The following is a 20,237-nucleotide window of genomic DNA, read 5'->3' as shown; positions in this document are numbered from 1 at the left end:
GACAGCTGAGTGTGTTAAGAGTTTGGTTGTTTTTGCCGTTTGTGTTCCTCGACTCCAGTTTGACACTCGATCGCATGCTCTCCTCCTTTTGACTGACGGCTCCTTCTCAGACTACGAGTCGACAGCTCAGTTTTCATTTTTACTTTCTCGTATTCATAGTAGAGAGAGAGGATGGGCATCGGGGAAAAAAATTCCACCTCGAGATTGTGATGAATGTTGACATTCTAGACCTTCAGGAGTCCAACAACACCGCTGATGGAAACACTTGGACACCCGCTTTACATCAAAGTGGCACTTTAACGGAGTACTTTTGAAAATTGTCACGTCAACAATGGTTATAATTACAGATTAGATGACTCAGATTTTCTATAGATATTTACAACGATAAAAAGCAAACAGATAAGAAATTTGAGAAAAATGACTGTATATACTTGTGGATAAGTCCGGTCCTGAAACACGAAAAAATCGATCATAAAATCAGACCGCGACTTGTACGCCCGTTCAGAAATACAACACTTTAATTTGGTTTTTTATATCTTCTTACCTCCTCTACTCTCACACCAGTTTCTCAGACACATTGAATTCTGTTGCAGCAGTGCAGTCGCCAGTTTCTTACGCTACTTCAATGATTTTTAATTTAAAACCAGCTTCATATTTCTGTATCGTAGATAAGGAGATGCTCTTACGCTACATAAAGGTGACGGAGGGCGCGAGACACAAAAACACTAAACAGTGCAGACGTCACTTTGGGTATCACAGTGTGGTCACGTAGGCACAACACATAGAAATAACAAGGCCGTGTGCCCCGTGGTGACTCAGGCGGGCGTTCACATCTCGTAATCTCGTGGACCAGTAGTGGGGGTGTTACACATTTAAATTATATGACCGACATTATAAAATAACGCAAATTATACAATAAAATCAAGTGCTGACTTACAGTCATATGAAAAAGTTTGGGACCCCTCTTAATTCTTTGGATTTTTGTTTCTCATTGGCTGAACTTTTAATATCTGAGATGTCTTATGGACACAGTAGGATTTCAGCAGTGACATTAAGTTTATTGGATTAACAGAAAATCTGCAATATGCATCATAACAGAATGAGACAGGCACCCCAACAGAGAGATGACATCAATACTTAGCTGAGCCTCCTTTTGTCCTCTAGACGCTGTCCTCCTATAGTCTCTGATGAGTGTCTGATTCTGGATGGAGGTCTTATTCACTATTCTTCATACAAAATCTCTCCAGTTCAGTTCAATTTGATGGACAGCCTGCTTCAAACCATCCCATAGATTTTCGATGACATTCAAGTCAGGGGACTATGATGGCCATTCCAGAACATTGTACTTCTCCCTCTGCATGAATGCCTTTGTAGATTTCGAACTGTGTTTTGGGTCATTGTCTTGTTGGAATATCCAACCCCTGCGTTACTTCAACTTTGTGACTGATGCTTGAACATTATCCTGAAGAATTTGTTAATATTGGGTTGAATTCATCCGACCCTCGACTTTAACAAGGGCCTCAGTCCCTGAACTGGCCACACAGCCCCACAGCATGATGGAACCTCCACCAAATGTGACAGTAGGTAGCAGGTGTTGTTCTTGGAATGTGGTGTTCTTCCGCCATGCAAAGTGCTTTTTGTTCTGACCAAATAACTCTATTTGTGTCTCATCAGTCCAAAGCACTTTCTTCCCAAATGAATCTGGCTTGTTTAAATGAGCATTGGCATACAACAAGCGACTCTGTGACGTGAGTGCAGAAAGGGCTTCTTTCTCATCACCCTGCCATACAGATGTTTGAATTGTAGAACGATGTACAGACACACCATCTGCAGCAAGATGTTCTTGCAGGTCTTTGGAGGTGATCTGTGGGTTGTCTGTCACCATTCTCACAATCCTGCTCATATGCCGCTCTTGTATTTTTCTTGGCCTGCCAGACCTGCTGGTTTAACAGCAACTGTGCCTGTGGCCTTCCATTTTCTGATTCCATTCCTTACAGTTACAGAAACTGACAGTTTAAACCTCTGAGATGGCTTTTTGTAGCCTTCCCCTAAACCAGAAGACTCAACAATCTTTGTTTTCAGATCTTTGTAGAGTTGCTTTGAGGATCCCATGCTGTCACTCGTCAGAAGAGAGTCAAAGGGAAGGAAGCACAACTTGTAATTGACCTCCTTAAATCCCTTTATATCTCATGATGGACACACCTGCCTATGATGTTCAAGGCGTAACGAGCTCATCACACCAAGTAGTCAGCATTGAGCAGTGACAGGCATTCAAATCACCACAATGACAAGGGGACCCACATTTGTGCACAGCCAGTTTTTCACATTTGATTTAATTTCATACAACTAAATACTGCGTCACTAAAAATCTTTGTTCGGAAAACACCGCAGTACTCAGATGTTCCTAGGAAATGAAAGACATACCACTGATATCTTTACTGTGGAAAGGAGAGTCAGTTATTATGCAGGCTGAGAGGGGGTCCCAAACTTTTTCATATGACTGTATTCAGTGAGAGAACTTAAACGCAAGTCTCTACGTTACAATAAAATACAACTTCTGGTTGAGTAACAACTATCTAAATTTTTTGTATCATGGAAACATAAATATGTACACGATATTAAAAACAGTATTCAATCTAATGTATCCTCTTTCAATAACTACTATTATTTTTATTTTAATGTACAAGTCATCAGTTTAACAATAACATGTAAACATAAAGATGTAATGGGAACAATAAGCTCCCCGTCCCTGTCGTGTTCCTAATTTAATTTATATATTTTTTTTATTTCCGCCATCATCCTTATCTTAATTAAACGTACAGTGGAACCTCGGTTCACGACAATAATTTGTTCCAAAACTCTGGTCGTAAACCAATTTGGTTGTGAACCGAAGCAATTTGCCCCATAGGATTGTATGTAAATACAATTAATCTGTTCCAGACTGTATGAACTGTATGTATATAAATATATATATTTTTTAGGTTTTCAAGCACAAATTTAGTTAATTACACCATAGAATGCACAGCGTAATAGTAAACTAAATGTAAAAACATTGAAGAACACTGAGAAAACTAACACTGCAATAGTTCACGCTATAGTGCTACCAACCGCTAGCTAAAAACACTTTTTTTTTTTTTTTTTTTTTTAAATAAGTTTTAAGCACAGGGAAGAAAATGAACATTTGAAAAATCCATAATTTAATAAACCAACAAGAAAAGTAACATTGCAACAATGCAGGCTACAAACTGATCGCTGTAAACAGGAGTGAACACAAAATCGAGAGGCTCCCCCTCTCTCACGTGTGTGTGTGTGTGTGTGTGTGTCGCTGCACAGGGAGACACTGAAGACGTACAAACTGAAAGGGAACACCCGGCTTGTTCGTATACCGAGTGTGTGGTTGTGAACTGAGGCTAAAGTTTGGTGAACTTCTTGGTCGTGAACCGATGTGTACGTGTACCGAGACGTTCGTGAACTGAGGCTCCACTGTATCTAAATGCAGTGTTACTGTAACAGTTCTATAATACTAACACGTGTTGTGTGTTTTTATTTTGCACGCACTCTCAGTAGTGTGTATGTAATCACAGCCGCCCTGTTTGACCTCCCTAATATTTCATATAAAGTTTGATTGTAAAGCGAGAGCAGCGAGTGTCGTATCGTGCACATGACGTGCAGCTGCTGCCCTTTTCCTTCGTCTCCAAGAGAGTTGAGGGGCCGCACCCCCGATTTGTGGGACACCAGCACCATGTGAAGCCTTTGGGGGGTGCGGCAAGTTCAGGTGAGACGTCTGCCCCTAACACACGAGACATCAGACAGACGAGCTGCACTCGGTGCACTGCACTTCTGGGTGAGCATTGATTGGTGGTCCGCACTCACAGAGCCCACCCCTATGACCTGTCAGAGTTGGTGGGATGGTGGAAGGCGGGGGCACACACAGTGTCGGTCTCGGACTCACTATGTGGGGGGCGCGTGTTGTCACCGGATGTCCAGTTTTCAGGTCACCTTCCCTCTTAACGCTCGTTCTTTGTCATCCTTTTTAGGGCCAGACGGCGTGTCGCACCCCAGCGAGATTACCCTGCAGGTGCCCAGTCAGGCCGAGCTGCGACACAAACTCTCCTCGTTATCGTCGACGTGCACCGACTCGGCCAGCCAGGACGCCAGCGAGGAGGGCAGCGACTCGCCGGTGGTTCAGTCGGACGAAGAGGAAGTGCAGGTGGACGCCTTGCTAGCCATGCCGGAGAGCACCTTCCTCAAGGAGAACTCGGACGACAGCGACTCGCAGGCCGCGTAACGGCTCTTCATTTGTCACATTCTATTTACGAGGAGCTTTATTTAAAAGATTAAAAATAATAATAATAATAATGACGACGATGATGATGATAATCTGAAGAAGAATGCATTTCTCCAGTGATCTTCCAGTAGGAGGCGCTTAACCCAGTTGTTCCTCGTCTAATTTCACGCCATCTTTGATCATCCACCATTGGACCTTCATGCTGACACAAGTGGGCTTCAGGCCAACCACATGGGACCACCGCAGCAGTGGAGTGGAGTGGAGTGCGTTTGTCTTCTCCCATCTCCTGTGATGATTTTTTTCCCCCAGAGGACACTGTCAGCCATTTTAGCAGATTCAATGACCGGCTTTAAAAAAAAAAAAAAAAAAAAGTCAGTGGCGATGGGGGGGGCCGCTTCAGTTGTACGGTAAGTAAAGCCCCACGTGAGTCTGGAGTGGGGGGCTTCAAAGACAATCAGAAGGCGGACGACTCGAGTTCAACATTGTCAGTCCAGGACGGCCCGTAAGAGGAGCGCTTCATTTCTTTATGGATTTCAAAATATTAATAAGCACCCCCGCCCCCCATCCCAAATTAAATATAAGATGACACCCCCGTGTAAGATTATCGACCTGCAAACGGCTGCGTTGTGCTTACAGCAGAGTGCTGGGCTGTGAAAAAGTATTTGCCCCCATCCTGATGTCCTCGGACCTCCAGCCAACGTGCAGCATTTGAGAAAGGGAACGCGACGGCCGCCACCTCACGGCCTTCCCCTGCATCACTGATGTGAAAAAGTAACTGCCCCCCTGCTAAACGCTTCCTCCAGTTTAATCTCGGCCTTCACTGTTCTCTGCGCCTGCTCTTCTTCATTTTAACTCGCACACAGGGGTCCGGTTGAGAGCAGCAGCAGCTCATCGCTGTTGGTTTCAAATGAGGACTTTGGACCTTCTGAGCCGCTTGTGTGGTCCTCCCACGTTATGGACAGACAAGCAGATCTGCTGCCCAACTCCTCGTCCTTCGTGTAAGTGCCAGTCTTCCAAAGCACCACATTACCCCCTCGGTGTTCCTCTGGGATGGCAGAAGTTTCCTCCCTGATCTCGTCTGTGGTGAGAACTTAAGGTAGCAGAGGCTGTGGAGATCGCTGTGGTCTTCTTGAGTGGGCCGTCACGGTGCCCTTGGGGTCCTTATCCTTATCAGTCAATTCATAGCTCGATCAGTAGGTAGGCTGTGGTCCTCACTGTGGTGTCCCCAAGTCTTGGAGTGCTGATAGCTTTGTCACCCTGTTCTTCACTAACTGGGACATTTCAACAAACCTTAAAACTTTTAAGTTAGCGTTTATTAGGGGAATGGAACCAAAACGGTGAAGCAGGCTGACATGTTAGACAGGCGGCGGTAGTCGGACAATCAGGTGGGTGACGCCACTCGGAGTTTTGTCATTTCAGATGGCCACCGTCCTCAGTTTACATGATGACACACAGGTGGGCTCAGTCTACACCGAGACCACCTGCTACACGATGACCCGAAGTCCGCAGTCACCATGTTCTATAGATGAGGTGCCAATTTAGAAATGACGATGACGAGGTGCGTTTATGCCGCTTCTCTTTATCTAATGTTACTGCTCTAGAAGTCCGCCGTCATTTATTGTGACAACACAGAGGACATCATGTGGGGGACAGCCCTGTGTGGTACAAAATGAAATGATAAATTAGCGGGAGCCCCCCGGCTTGCCTGCCATTATAGAGCCAGAATTAACAAATAAAAGAGTTTGTTTTTATGGGTGTCCAGTTTCGTTATTCCGCACAGGAATGTACAAATATTCAATTATTCTAAAGATGTGCCCAACAGAAGAGGATGAAGGGCAACGGGCACGGAGAGGCTGGCCATGTTGACCCCCGCTGTGCCTCCACTCCATCCTGATCCCAGGGTGGTCTGCGCCGCTCTGCCTCAAGATGGCATCACGGGTATGAAACTCTTCCACAACAGGATGCACTTGCCCAGTAAGGACATGGCACTGCCCAGAAGACCCGCGCCAGGACAGACTGGTGGGGTTTCCAGTCCTTCAGCTACGCTCAGCTGCAGCGAATGCCGTGTTCTGGTGGGTCCCCCACCTCCACCATTAATCGTCTTTTTGTCCTCCGTGACTCCACTGGTGGTCCATCTCCGCCATGACTTATGCAGGGGGTCCCTTCATTTGTGGAGCGGTTTCTGGTAGACTCGTCTCGTCGACTTGGGCCTGTTTTAACCCATTACTCATCTCCCTACCCGTGTGTAGCAGTGGCACACAAGCGCCAGCTTCATTCTGCTTGAGCACAACAAGACGTTACTGGAGACGAGGGGCCGCTCAGCACGGTGGCTTTGGTAGAGAGAAAGGGACGGACTTGCGGCACACGACGAGAGAGCTACGCCATCACTGGAGTCGGAGCAGACGACTAGCAAGCGCGGGCACAACGGCTTCCATGCGCCCCTCACGACTTTTCAGTCAAATCTACAAAGTATGGCAACTTGAATCTTTAGCCCACCAATTAACTTTGTCGTCTTCCAGCGCGAGAAGAGTTGAGCCGCAATCTCAGGCCCTCGCTGTCCTCCTTCCACTGTGGTGTGGTGTGACAAACGGACATCAGACAGCCGAGCCCCCCAGACCCCCTAAAACTCGTCCCGTCTTGGCCATATGTGCTGACCGTCTGGCCTAAGACACCCAACAAGAACCGACTCGACACCCATCATGCCTGCAGGATTTGAGTAACATGAAGTGACCACCCAACTGTGGGCAGACACGTTGGCATCACCGCTCCTAACTACGGCTACAAATGGTAGGAAACAACCAGAGCTGGCAGCAGGGAGACGAGCCACCAGAACGACGTTTGTCACGACTTCGCTAAGCAGGGTGGGACGATCAAGGAAGCTCTACAGGAGCCCACCGCTAAAGCGAATTCTAAGTGACGCCCACTTAGCACCTCAAGGTGACACTCTGAACACCGGCGTCACCGACAGTAAGCATCGTCTCAGCAGGCACTGCCCAGGCCTCCTCACGACAAACACTTGGCACGTACCCCTCAAGTCACACCTTTGGGAGCCCCTCGTCGTCGGCAGCCACGGGCGCATTTCTTCTTTTTCTCAAGTGTGAAAATCTGGAAAAGAAAAAAAAATAAAGGGTGAGAGTCGTGTGCAGGCTGTGCGCTCGGGTGATGCGGCGTCCGTCACCCCAAAATCATCACTTCACCCAACGTGACCGTGGCAGGGCATGTCAGTCTGTGTGACTACAACATCACACGAGGACAACAATGCGGCTTGGTGACAGCTTGGTCAGAAAGGTCTCTGTGTGACTGAGCCGGTGGTCACACTGGGGGTCTCTGCAGTTTGACGAGTTCAGCCACACAATCTCAGAGCTCTTGTGTGTGTGTTTTACATTCTGTCCTCAGCAGAGAGACGTCACCACATAATCACACACAAGGACTTGAGGCTGCTGAATCTCGTCGCCTTGAGGGGGTCCCGCTTATAGGATTAGGAATCACCGGCTACAGCAGATTACACAACTGCCTCGGGACTTCAGCAAACTCCTGGAATATCGGAAACTCAAACACTTCAGCAGCACCAGAGGCCGTGCAGGTGTGACAATCACGAGACATCGGCCAGACGAGCCCCTCTTTAGGCTCACGCTGCCCTCAGTGTACCTACCTCGTACAGTGTACGTACCTCAGGTTGAGCGCGCGCACACACACGCACAGTCACACACGCGCACACACACACACTCACACACACAAACACGCACGCGCACACACGACTTTCGACAAACTCAAACCTGCTTATCTCGTCATTGGGCCGAGTCGATGGAGACGTCAAACCGTACGACTGGCGGTCCCGCCGTGACCAAGATTATGTATTTGATGGCGTCTCCTGAAAATCGCCGGCCCAGCTCCCATTGGTTCTGTGGCACCGTTGGCATCACGCCGCCCTCTCCTTGACGTGTGACGTTTCTCTGCGTATCCCACTCCTGCCCTGTGCCCCTTTTTTCTGTCTTTTCCAGCCCAATAGTTATTTTTTTTTGTTTTAGTGTGACCATCATACAAGTTTAAAAATAAATAAATAAAAGAGTAAATAAGCAACTGAAGACACAGCAGCCCTGAATCACACAGTAAGAGATTTTGTAAAGGTTTAATTAAATACATAATAAGTGTACTGGTTTACAGTGGCGCTTCAGGACTGATCATCCATTTTGGATCATTCTCACATTTGTGATACTGCAGTAAGTTTAACAAAAAAAAAATCCATTTCTCTTCTTATTAAAACCAAACGCACTTCATTCTGCACTTTAAAAAGATCAATTTACAGTTCCTGAAATTTTTTTTTTTTTTTTCAAATGTTGAAAGATCAAGAAAAAAAAAAACTATACAAATATAGTTCATAGTATCAAAAAATACATAAAATTCATCTAAAGTGTGCTTGTGTGATTTTTTTCTTTTTCCATTTTAAATTAATTGCAATATTAAAGTGATGAGATATTTCACAAATTGAAAAAAAATAAATAAATACAAAAAAAAAATTAAAATTAAACAGGTAGGAAAAGTGAAAAGAAGTGAGCCCAAGGTGGGTTTCCCCCCAGGATTGCGGTCTTCAAGTTCCACCCCAGCGTCGTCTCCAGTAAGACCGCCGTCTACCTCGCCCACGGCTCCAGTTCTCTGCTCACAGCACGGACATCACGGCACAAACTGGACTTTTTTCCGAAAACATAAAAACCAGGGGGTTGTAAAGAAGTGACAGTGAATTGTCCGGAAGTTTTTATTGAACCTTAAAAAGTACAAAATTAAGAAAGAAAAAAAAAAAAGTTCAAACACAAACCTGCTTAAGAAACAAAAAAACAACACCAAGGGGTCCTGTCCATTTGAGAGGAGAGGTTGGAGAGCAGATCTAATAAATTAAAAATCAGGACTGGAAAGAAAGAAATAAAAAATGGGTGCGGGTTTTTTTTTTTTTTTTGAGTTTTTTGTTTGTTTTTTATATCATTAAACAACCCTAGAAAGGACCAAGAAAAGAAAAAAAAATACACAATAAGGCCATAAAAACTCGACAACCACATTTGTGAAAACACTCGGGTCCGCTAAGGTCTTCGTTAAATAATCTACGACAGGACCAGCACAACGGCACACTGAAGTAGAGGAGTTCTTGACAGTCACCACTGGCAAGTTCAGTGCAACATGAGTAGCTACTCCATTGTTCAATTTTCAGCAATGAAAACATAAAACCTCTCGGGGGAGGGGGGGGTATGGGGGGGGGGTCGTTTTTTGTTTTTTCCCTTCCATTGAAAAAAAAAAAAAAAAAAAAGGGCACCAGCTACTCCATTTTAAATCAGTGATGTAAGCAGCACTTCTTTATAATAAATGTTACAAGAAAAACCCTGTAAGCATTGAAACTTAATATTGATGAAGAAACGGAAATGTAAGGCTGTTCTTCATCGGGTCTCTAGACCAGCACCACCGGCCCCGTCCCGTCCTGTCCTGTCCTCCCCACCCCTGCCACGTCCCAAAGAGAGGCTCAAGTATTTAAAGAAATTTACAGGCCTATGTACAAAAGTGTTTCTGTGATATTGTGTATTATATATATATATATATATATATATATATATATATATATATATATAAAAATGGGGAAACTGAGCACACAAAACCAAAACATGAGCGCATGAAGGGTTTCCACATCCCTCTCTTCTTCTGGCTCTAAATACAACATGAGGCCAGTCACCCTTCTCACGCCATAAAAATATTAATTACATACAGAAGTTAATGCTTACTGTGAAGAAGAAAAAACAAAAAAGAAATAAACAAAAAAAAAAAAAAAAAGAATGGAATGTTAATACGATTGCACATCGAGAACAAAGCAGCGCCGGCCGCCCCCCCGCCCGCCGCTCCAGTCTTTGTGTGAAATCCCCACGACGGCTCAGCGCTGACTTTTGTCTTCTTTTTTTTTTGTTGTTGTTGTTGTTGATAAAATAACCAAAAGCACCAAAATAACAGCATGAATGTTCTACTAAAATCAGGCACAGTTTTCAAATGTAAAGACTCTTAAAATAGGCAGGCAACCTCCTGTCACACTTGAACAGAGGAAAAAATTTAAAAAAAAAATTATTCATTCACACAAAATACCCCCCCCCCCCCAAAAAAAATAGGGGGGGGGGAACAAAACAAAAAAATAAAAAAAACCAAAAGAAGAAACCCCAACTCCCAGATGCACAGTGATGGAATGTACCGTCCGTTAGCATCTGTCTTGTAAACCACGTCTATTGTAAGCTGCCATGGAGTTATCCGGACCACCCTATGATCATCTGCCCCCAAAGTTCCAAATCATATTAAACAACACAACGTTTTAATTATTTGAAAGGAATAGAAATCACCAACCAGGCTACGCAGTCACTTTCAAGTTTTTTCCTTCTGTGTCGCATTCCCAAAAAAAAAAAACAAAAAAAAGAGACCAACGCTGCTGGCGTCGCCAAACGCAATCATGAAAAATAAAAAGAACACAAACCCACTCAACTTCAACAGATTGAAAAACAAGGGTTTTTAAAAACAGCCCACCTCTTTCACAGTTACAAAAATTCTAAACTAAAGGCTTGTGCAGTCAAAGGGGCCGACAGATAAAATGATAACGGGGCGGGGGAGGGGGGGGGGGAACCAAACCAAGCGATGTGTCCGGCCAGCCCTCCGAGCTGCTCTCGAAACAGTGACACGACTGCAGTCCACAGTCTCAGTTCAACTGCAGTACGTATAGAATATTAATATATGTATGCATATATAAATCGTCCTTAAAAAATCCAATTCAAAATTTTAATGCTAAATCAAAATACTTCTCTAAAAACAGAACAAAATACTCTTTAGAGCTAGTGCAAAGACAGCTGGTGTTCTAGACCAAGCTCTCCAAACTATGATACACATCCAAAAAGAAAAGGGGGGAAAACAGATGGCATCTTCATGTGGAACAGGAAACACTTCTGGACACGTTTGAAGACGACAATCTGGAGACTGGAACATCCAGGGTCGCTCGTTTCCGGGGTCCGCGCTTCAACGACACTTTGCTGAGGTTGCTCGACCGGCCGTTCTCACCGTTTTTTCCTCTTGCTTTGCCGCAGATTTGCTCCACCAAGCTGCTGATTTGCTCCTGGAGGTGAGAGAAGAAATGTATTTGAGAAGGCAGAACGAGAAATGTGACAAAAATTTGAGAATCCCGCGCATGTGTTTAGCTCGTAGCTCAGTTGTCCCGGTATCTCGACCAGGACCTTCTTAAAGGTTGTCGAAGTCTCTGTTTTTGCAACACGTTTTGTTCCAGAGTCCCACTACTTTTTGCATAAACAAGCGACACCCGACTTCGGTCCTAAATGCACTGCCGTCCTCAGGTACGTAATTCAATGTTATGTTGAAAGAATTCTGTTGGATCTGCTTTATCAACAGTGTGCTGTTCCAAAGCAAAACAGGCCGGGATCTTCACTGGCCTGCCCAGTACAGGCTCACCTAGTCTAGCAAAGACACCAAATACTATCTGCAGGCTTCAGCAGGAGTAGGCCCAAAAACATGAGGAAGGCAAAACAACTATAAAGTAGTGCTGAGCAAAGTACCCAACTACTATAGCAGCATTTATGCTAAATCCGGTACTGGAGTAAACTTTGGTTGCATACCAGCATGTCACGCTTTGACCCCCAAGGGGGATGCACCCAATCCTCTTGCTCTTCAAAGCAATATCAGCATATCAGCACTCTGAAGGAGCGAATTCAAACTCCCCCTACTGTACACCAGACCCTCGCTCCTCAGACAGACCCTGGCAGAACTGGTGGCGGTGTAGCAGTCAGGTTGGTCAGGGGAGTGGAATGTGGCGGAGGAAGGCATCACGTGTGTGCAGGCCGGGGGATGGAGAGGCAGTGTGTGGGGGTTTGGTTATAAATGTGCCCACTATTTGCTTTGGTATTAATTTTGGTACTGGTGCCGACATACAAAAGTTGGTAACAGCACCAAAGTCAAACGTCTGGAACCTATCCAATGGTACTATAAATATCACAAACCGACTCCTCAAAGAGGAGGGCGACCATAAACCTTCAGTTTGATCACAATAAGGATAACAAAGAATCTTCACAAGTACGCTATATAAATGTAATGAATTATTATTATTATTAAAACATTTATTACGCTATATAAATGTAATGAATTATTATTATTATTAAAACATTTATTACGAAAACGGGATGAATAAACAACAAAAACTCGAAAGAGCCACAAGAGTAAAAAGGCAGTCCATCGTAATCCACGCTCCAATACGTTAAACAGAAGTCAAAATCTTTAAAAAGAGCCCAAAAACGTCAAAATAGCCGGAACACCCAAAAGAAACCAAATCATGAAGACGGGAACTCGCCAATACCAAGCACATACGATGTAACGCCAGGGACTACAATGCCCATGAGTCTTCACAGGGCTGGCTAGATGAAGATGGACAGGTGGCCCTGCCTACTGGAGTAGCAGCCAAAAAACTCAAAGGATACGGCAGAACAAGCGTCCACACACAGACACCAAGCAATAAACAAAACTCATCAAAAATACATAACAGTAATAACAAATGATAATGTACAAAAAAAAACATCAGTTTGTGAACAACTGCATGACACACACACCTCCAGTTAGTCCGTTTAAGACTCCATTATTGATACATGGAGCTCAGGTGCCACTCCTATACTGATGCCAACTTTACCACACAGTCGAGGGTCAAAACAGTTTCTATTTGGCAAGGCAGTTCAATATGCTGCTGAAACAATTTAAACAGCACTGAAAAAACCCGTCTGCCATTTCTAGGATTTATAGATTTTAAAATGCTGTTAGCAGTAAGGCTAAGAAAAACTAAACTGAGGGTTAATTCCAATTTATCTTTTCAATTTAATTTTTTTTGTTGTCTAACAACACATACAGTGGATTTAAAAGGTATTCCGACCTCTTCACTTTCTGCACACTTTATTGTGTTGTACGTTTAATTTTAAATGGATAAATCTGTTATTTGATTACTCGACTCTGTGAAGCGTCTTGAGCATGGGAAAGGCGCTATATAAATTAAATGTATTATTACTATTAATAAGTGCAGACTGAGGGTCAACAATAACAAAGTGAAAACATCTTCAGAACGGTCTGCAAATATATTAACCTCCTTGACGTTAACCCCGAGTGTGGCTTGGGTTTCGCCATAACTGCATAAGTTGTACTCGGGGTGATGGGTAATGAGACGCTTTATAGAGTTAAGGCCAAATAACTCACTGCACCTTGTGGATGAAGTAACATCATGCTGCAAAAACCATGAATACGTCTATGCTCAAACTCTTCTCTAATATTTCAGTAATTATTTACCACTCTGATGCTGACCTTTCTGATCATAAAGTAAGCCATTATGATAGCTATTGACAAGAAGAATTCATAATTAATGGCAGAATTACAGTATTGACCATAATTTGAGGGTTCCTCTAGAGTGCCACTTTCTCTTGCACAAATTGGCTCAAAAATGAAACAGCACATTGTCATGCTAAGTTTCGAGTCTGGGATTTTTCCATCTAGTCGTTTTAGCTCTAGACCGTCCTCAAACTGTGACACACACACACACACACACACCCATTGAGATATCGATATTTTTGAGTATTAGGGGACCATAAAATGTCAAGATCCATTGAAAACTGAGATGGAAAATTTTATTTTTGATGAACCTAAAGCTTTCGCTCTTTCCCCATGGATGATAGGTTATGATGGGGGTGGGCACAAATCAGTACAATCCTCTTTATACCTTAATCTACAGGAACACGTGGGACCCTAGTCTGACAACAAAACTGGTTAAGGCAAAAGGACAACGATTCCAAGTAAACTAGGAAATCCACAACTGAACTCTGAAATGGACAGTTCAAAGTGTGAAGCGCCACCCAACTGAGAAATACTGTGACGAGACTTTAACACTAGAATTACCAGAGCCTACGAAAAAAACTTGTAGATCCGGCCCACCTTAAATCTGTTCGCACCTCTCCCTCAGCGTCTTTTGTCCTGTAAATGTGCCGATTAAGACAAGCAGCCTACTATTCCATCCCCCACCGCCGCTGAACGTGCACAAAGTTCTCCCAGCTCAGGCCTTGATTGATTATCTGGGAGTGAAGTGCTGGAGTTTTAGAGTGGAAATAATAGATCGTTATTTGGAACACATGCATTTCAAATGCATCTGCAGTAATGCGGACTCTGCAATGGTCCGTCGTGGTGAAGAGAGAGCTGAGCCAAAAGGCAAGGCTGTCGATTTACGTTCCTACCCTCAACTATGGCCACGAACTTTGGGTAGTGACCGAAAGAGCAAGATCGCGGATACAAGCGGCCGAAATGAGTTTTCTCCGCAGGGTGGCTGGACTTTCCCTTAGAGATAGGGTGAGGAGTTCAGTTATCCAGGACAGACTCGGAGTAGAGTCGCTGCTCCTCCGCAGCTAGAGGATTCAGTTGAGGTGGTTCGGGCATCTGGTTAGGATGCCCCCTGGATGCCTCCCTGGGGGGGGGGGTGTTCTGGGCATGCCCCACTGGGAGAAGGCCACGGGGCAGACCCAGGACATGCTGGAGGGATTATATGTCCCGGCTGGTCTTGGAATGCCTTGGGGTCCTCCCAGAGGAGCTGGAGGAGGTGGCCGGGGAGAGGGAGGTCTGGGCTTCCCTGGGACCCGACTTCGGATAAGTGGTGGATATTGGGACGGATGGATGGCATTTCATGTGTATTCCGCATTGCAACAAGTACACACGTCGTAAATGTAGGAAGAACGGTCCTTGCGTGTGTTTGAACTGTTAACATTTGAATGTGATGATTGCATATAGTGCTGAACTGACCACTCTGTACTCCTGTTGCCTCAGCATGTCCTGGAGTACAAAAGAAACAGTAACATGTGGGGACTCACAAGATCGGGGGGAAAAAAACATGCGGTGTTACGCAAATGAATATGAATAATGTTGCATCCGTACCACAATGTTTTCCAAAATGTACTATACAGGTCATAAAATGAGTAATTTCAAATATATATACCTATGTGTCTGGTTTTTTTTTTTTTTTTGACATCATACACCATAAGGTGCATACTAATTCTGCGTGAGCAGGAACACTCAATAAAACTGAATAAAAAAAATAATCAAGTGACGGTGAGATACGAAGAAGGACGATTCTCCAGCGTTTGTGTCAGCTTTTATCCCTCCAGATCAGAGAATGTCCAGTTCCATTGCCTCAAAACACCACTCACATCTACAGTTACTCCCAGTTTCAAATAAAAACTAACAGCGTCACATCCCATTAGTATGATTGTGATCGTGACAGAGAATAAAAGTGAAAAAAAAAAAAAAACGGTAACTTTCACAAGTCCTATAAATGTACACGGTCTGTTACAGACGCAAACCAAATGTATGTGTGTACTGTATAATATTAACAATAAGAGCAGCTCACTACTGAAAACGGCAAATATAGGAGTGAGTGGGGATCGAACCGGGGACTCTTGATTACAAGTCAGCAAATCTTACCGCTATGCCACGGAAGCTGTTGTATCGTCCTTGAACCTTTTGTGAAAGTGTTTACTTGATCTTTGGACTTCAGGCTTCACACGTTCTATAGTTTATGCCAACATTTTGTCATTTACTACTAAAATATGAAAAACGTTTCTGTTTTAACGATGTGTTTACACAGATTATTGTAGAAACGGCACACACATGAAATGCATGTGTTCCAAATAACGATCTATTATTTCCACTCTAAAACTCCAGCACTTCACTCCCAGATAATCAATCAAGGCCTGAGCTGGGAGAACTTTGTGCACATTCTGCGGCTGTGGGAGGATGGAATAGCAGGCTGCTTGCTGCTCGTCTTAATCAGCATGTTTACAGGAGAACAGACGCTGGAGGAGAGGTGTGAACGGATTTAAGGTGGGCCGCATCTACGAGCTTTTTCGTAGGCTCTGGTAATTCTCGTGTTAAGAGAGCAGTCAACTAAGAGGGTCATGTAAGGTGGATTAGGGTTGAATCAATTCCCCTGACCACACCCCACCATAACAAACATTTTTTAAAAATATTTTTAGTGACTTAACTTTGGCCTTACAATAGTTAAAAACGTTAAGAACAAACCTCCTAATCCACTCCACATGTAAAACGTCACCACTACACAAGTGCTCAGCACTCCAATTCACATCAACTCCATATTTAAACATCACACGTGGTAATAATAACAGCAGCACCCTTCGTAGTTTTTACTAATTTTTTACGGAGATTTCTCAACATTCACATATCAGTTATGGGGCAAAGTGCATTACTGGCAATTTTATTTTTGCCTCAAGTTTGTATTGTTTGTTAAGTGCGTGTCTTGACCTTCCCAATGACGACAGCTGTGCATATTCTACATACAGCAGGTTTCTTTTGCATTAACATTTATAAATATGTGTATGAACCTGTAAAGGAGGGTGAAAGGGGAAGGTCGAAGATACAAACATGTCACAATACCTTTGGGCAAAGTTTATTGAAATAGTTCCATGCAAACATTTGGTCAAATTACATATTTCATTGACATTTGAAGTAAAAAATAGAAAATACAACTTTGGTAGTAAACCAACTAAAACAATGGCATTTGTAGGAAAGTATTAATATATAATTATGATTTAATAATGAATAAAAAAAAAGGAAAATATAAATAAAAGTAAAGAGTTAATGTGGTGCTTGCAAACGTTCAGGCACCTTACCAAGTCAATACTTATTAACATACCTATTGGCAAAAAGGGGGCAACACACAATATTAAGAACTAAGGGTTTGCGAACTTTCACCAAGGACCACCTTATTATGTTGTTTAATGGTTGTGCTACACTGTGGGACCTAACAGTTTAATTTGAATCCCACTGTGTCTGATCCCTCGTGTCGTCTCATAAAGGTACACATTGGACAGATTCTGCCAGGGGTATGTGGCCCTCAGGAGCACCACTGCATTCACCTACTTCTGTAATGTGCCATCTTCGACTGGATCTACTAACCTCGTCGTAGCGATACATCAATTTCAGACCTCGACAGGACTTGTGTTTTTCAACTTGCTGAAGAGCGCACTCCAAGCAGAAGACCACATTGTCATTTTCTTGAACCACCTTCATGCAAAAAAATAAATTAATTACAAAGATGCCACCCAATATCTATTTACTGATGTTTAAAACCAAACATGTTACTGACATGAAAAAAAAGAAAAACACACAAAAAAAGGCAAGTGCATTAAGAAAGGACGATGGCCAACGCTCTTTACCATGTTTACAAATAAAAGATGCATTAATTATCAGAAACAACAACAGACAATAAAACAGAAATACCCTGATGGTGAAAAAGTGCATTTAACGTTCACAATTCTTATGCCAGGTAGCCCTTAGGTGAAGCAGCAGGGTTTATCTGACCTGTTGATGATGTCAAGAGCAAGCAGAACGGTATACCAGTCGCTGCTGATCTTCTCCACACATTTGGCTGTACTGTGAAAACTCTTCCCAACACTACAGTTTCCCCGAGAAGTTGGCAGTTTTCTTGCAGACTCTCGCAGATCATCCTCTTCAAGCAGACTAAAGGCACCCCCATGCGAGTTGAAGTATTAAACCTTGTTTCAACTGCAAAAAATCCAGAACTTTTGAACAAAGTCCAGGTTCTAAATCCATACAGTTGCTTTTCCATGTACCTGAACATGACTGTCTCATAATAACACACCTGAGATCTCACTTATGGACGGAGTTTGGGTACCAAAATACTTTCATCATTTGCAACAGGTACATGGAAAAAAGGAATTCTACTGGGCCATATGTTCTCATTTGTTCCATAGTTTAGCAAATGGACTTGTTTATTGAATGTTTGGATTTAATCTTCATACTTTTATTTATTTTAAGTTCTATTTTTGGTCTCTCATCCATGACGTACAGGTTACAAAAATAAAAATTGCATGAGGAGGCCTGCAGCACATGGAAGCGGTGTGGGGCTCGAGTGTCGAGAATCCTGCAGTTCCCAGTGAGTTCCATTACCACGGTATGAACTCCATGACATGCATTTTGTTTCCCTTTTCTATGAAATACAGTAAATGGCAGACTTGCCTGTAATTCACAATAGCATACAGTGGAACCTCAGGTCACGACCATAATTCATTCTAAAACTCCCGATTTGGTCGTGACCTGAAGTAATTTCCCCCATAGGATTGTATTGGCGGTCCGATCCTCGGCTACAGAAACTGGCTCTTGGGATGTGGAATGTCACCTCTCTGAAGGGGAAGGAGCCTGAGCTAGTGCGCAAAGTTGAGAGGTTCCGGCTAGATATAGTCGGGCTCACCTCGACGCACAGCTTGGACTCTGGAACCAATCTCCTTGAGAGGGGCTGGACTCTCTACCACTCTGGAGTTGCGAGAGGCGCCGAGCAGGTGTGGGTATACTTATTGCCCCCCAACTTGGAGCCTGTACATTGGGGTTTACCCCGGTGGACGAGAGGGTAGCCTCCCTTCGCCTTCGGGTGGGGGGACGGGTCCTAACTGTTGTTTGTGCGTGTGCACCGAACAGCAGTTCAGAGTACCCACCCTTTTTGGAGTCCCTGGAGGGGGTGCTAGAGGGCATACCTTCTGGGGACTCCCTCGTTCTGCTGGGAGACTTCAATGCTCACGTGGGCAATGACAGTGAGACCTGGAAGGGCGTGATTGGGAGGAATGGCCCCCCTGATCTGAACCCGAGCGGTGTTTTGTTATTGGACTTCTGTGCTCGTCACGGATTGTCCATAACGAACACCATGTTCAAGCATTGGGGTGTTCATATGTGCACTTGGCACCAGGACACCCTAGGCCTCAGTTCGATGATCGACTTTGTGGTCGTGTCGTCGGACTTGCGGCCACATGTCTTGGACACTCGGGTGAAGAGAGGGGCGGAGCTGTCAACTGATCACCACCTGGTGGTGAGTTGGCTTCGATGGTGGGGGAGGATGCCGGTCAGGCGTGGTAGGCCCAAACGTGTTGTGAGGGTCTGCTGGGAACGTCTGGCAGAGCCCCCTGTCAGAAGTAGCTTCAACTCCCACCTCCGGCAGAACTTCGACCACATCCCGAGGGAGGTGGGGGACATTGAGTCCGAATGGGCCATGTTCCGTGCCTCTATTGTTGAGGCAGCTGACCGGAGCTGTGGCCGTAAGGTGGTCGGTGCCTGTCGTGGCGGCAATCCCCGAACCCGCTGGTGGACACCGGCGGTGAAGCATGCCGTCAAGCTGAAGAAGGAGTCCTACAGGACCCTTTTGTCCTGTGGGACCCCGGAGGCAGCTGATAGGTACCGGCAGGCCAAGCGGAATGCGGCTTTGGTGGTTGCTGAGGCAAAAACTCGGGCGTGGGAGGAGTTTGGGGAGGCCATGGAGAACGACTTTCTGACGGCTTCGAGGAGATTCTGGTCCACCATCCGGCGTCTCAGGAAGGGGAAGCAGTGCAGTGTCAACACTGTATATGGTGGGGATGGTGCGCTGCTGACCTCGACTCGGGACGTTGTGGGTCGGTGGGGGGAATACTTCGAAGACCTCCTCAATCCCATTAACATGCCTTCCAATGAGGAAGCAGAGCCTGGGGACTCAGAGGTGGGCTCCCCCATCTCTGGGACTGAGGTCACCGAGGTGGTCAAAAAACTCCTTGGTGGCAGGGCCCCGGGGGTGGATGAGATACGCCCGGAGTTCCTCAAGGCTCTGGATGTTGTAGGACTGTCTTGGCTGACACGCCTCTGCAACATCGCATGGACATCAGGGACAGTGCCTCTGGATTGGCAGACCGGGGTGGTGGTCCCCCTCTTTAAGAAGGGGGATCGGAGGGTGTGTTCCAACTACAGAGGGATCACACTCCTCAGCCTCCCTGGAAAAGTCTATTCAGGGGTCCTGGAGAGGAGGGTCCGTCGGATAGTCGAGCCTCGGATTCAGGAGGAACAGTGTGGTTTTCGTCCTGGT

The 20,237-nt window shown here is 44.8% G+C and overlaps 3 protein-coding genes across 6 annotated transcripts in view; 2 read left to right on the top strand and 1 right to left on the bottom strand.

The window, feature by feature from the left end:
* dtnbp1a (dystrobrevin binding protein 1a) overlaps nucleotides 1-6,039 on the top strand; it is a 97,130-nt gene extending 91,091 nt beyond the window's left edge. For both annotated transcript variants that reach the window (XM_051935510.1, XM_028817633.2), the window contains one exon: nucleotides 4,038-6,039. In XM_051935510.1, coding sequence (XP_051791470.1) covers nucleotides 4,038-4,288 — 251 coding nt within the window. In that variant the 3' untranslated portion in view covers nucleotides 4,289-6,039. The remainder of the gene's footprint in view (nucleotides 1-4,037) is intronic.
* tbc1d31 (TBC1 domain family, member 31) overlaps nucleotides 1-20,237 on the top strand; it is a 1,102,325-nt gene that overhangs the window by 562,818 nt on the left and 519,270 nt on the right. The window lies entirely within an intron of this gene.
* Nucleotides 8,402-20,237, bottom strand: part of jarid2a (jumonji, AT rich interactive domain 2a) — a 293,969-nt gene continuing 282,133 nt past the window's right edge. For all 3 annotated transcript variants that reach the window (XM_051935491.1, XM_051935492.1, XM_051935493.1), the window contains 2 exons: nucleotides 17,294-17,401; nucleotides 8,402-11,411 (listed from right to left, as the gene is read on the bottom strand). In XM_051935491.1, the coding sequence (XP_051791451.1) occupies nucleotides 11,223-11,411; nucleotides 17,294-17,401 (297 nt within the window). In that variant the 3' untranslated portion in view covers nucleotides 8,402-11,222. The remainder of the gene's footprint in view (nucleotides 11,412-17,293; nucleotides 17,402-20,237) is intronic.

The sequence above is a fragment of the Erpetoichthys calabaricus genome, chromosome 13 (assembly GCF_900747795.2).
Source record: "Erpetoichthys calabaricus chromosome 13, fErpCal1.3, whole genome shotgun sequence".
In the NCBI taxonomy this organism is placed as follows: Eukaryota; Metazoa; Chordata; class Cladistia; order Polypteriformes; family Polypteridae; genus Erpetoichthys; species Erpetoichthys calabaricus.
The sequence above is the reverse complement of the archived record's forward strand: the minus strand, read 5'-3'. Positions and strand labels throughout refer to the sequence as shown.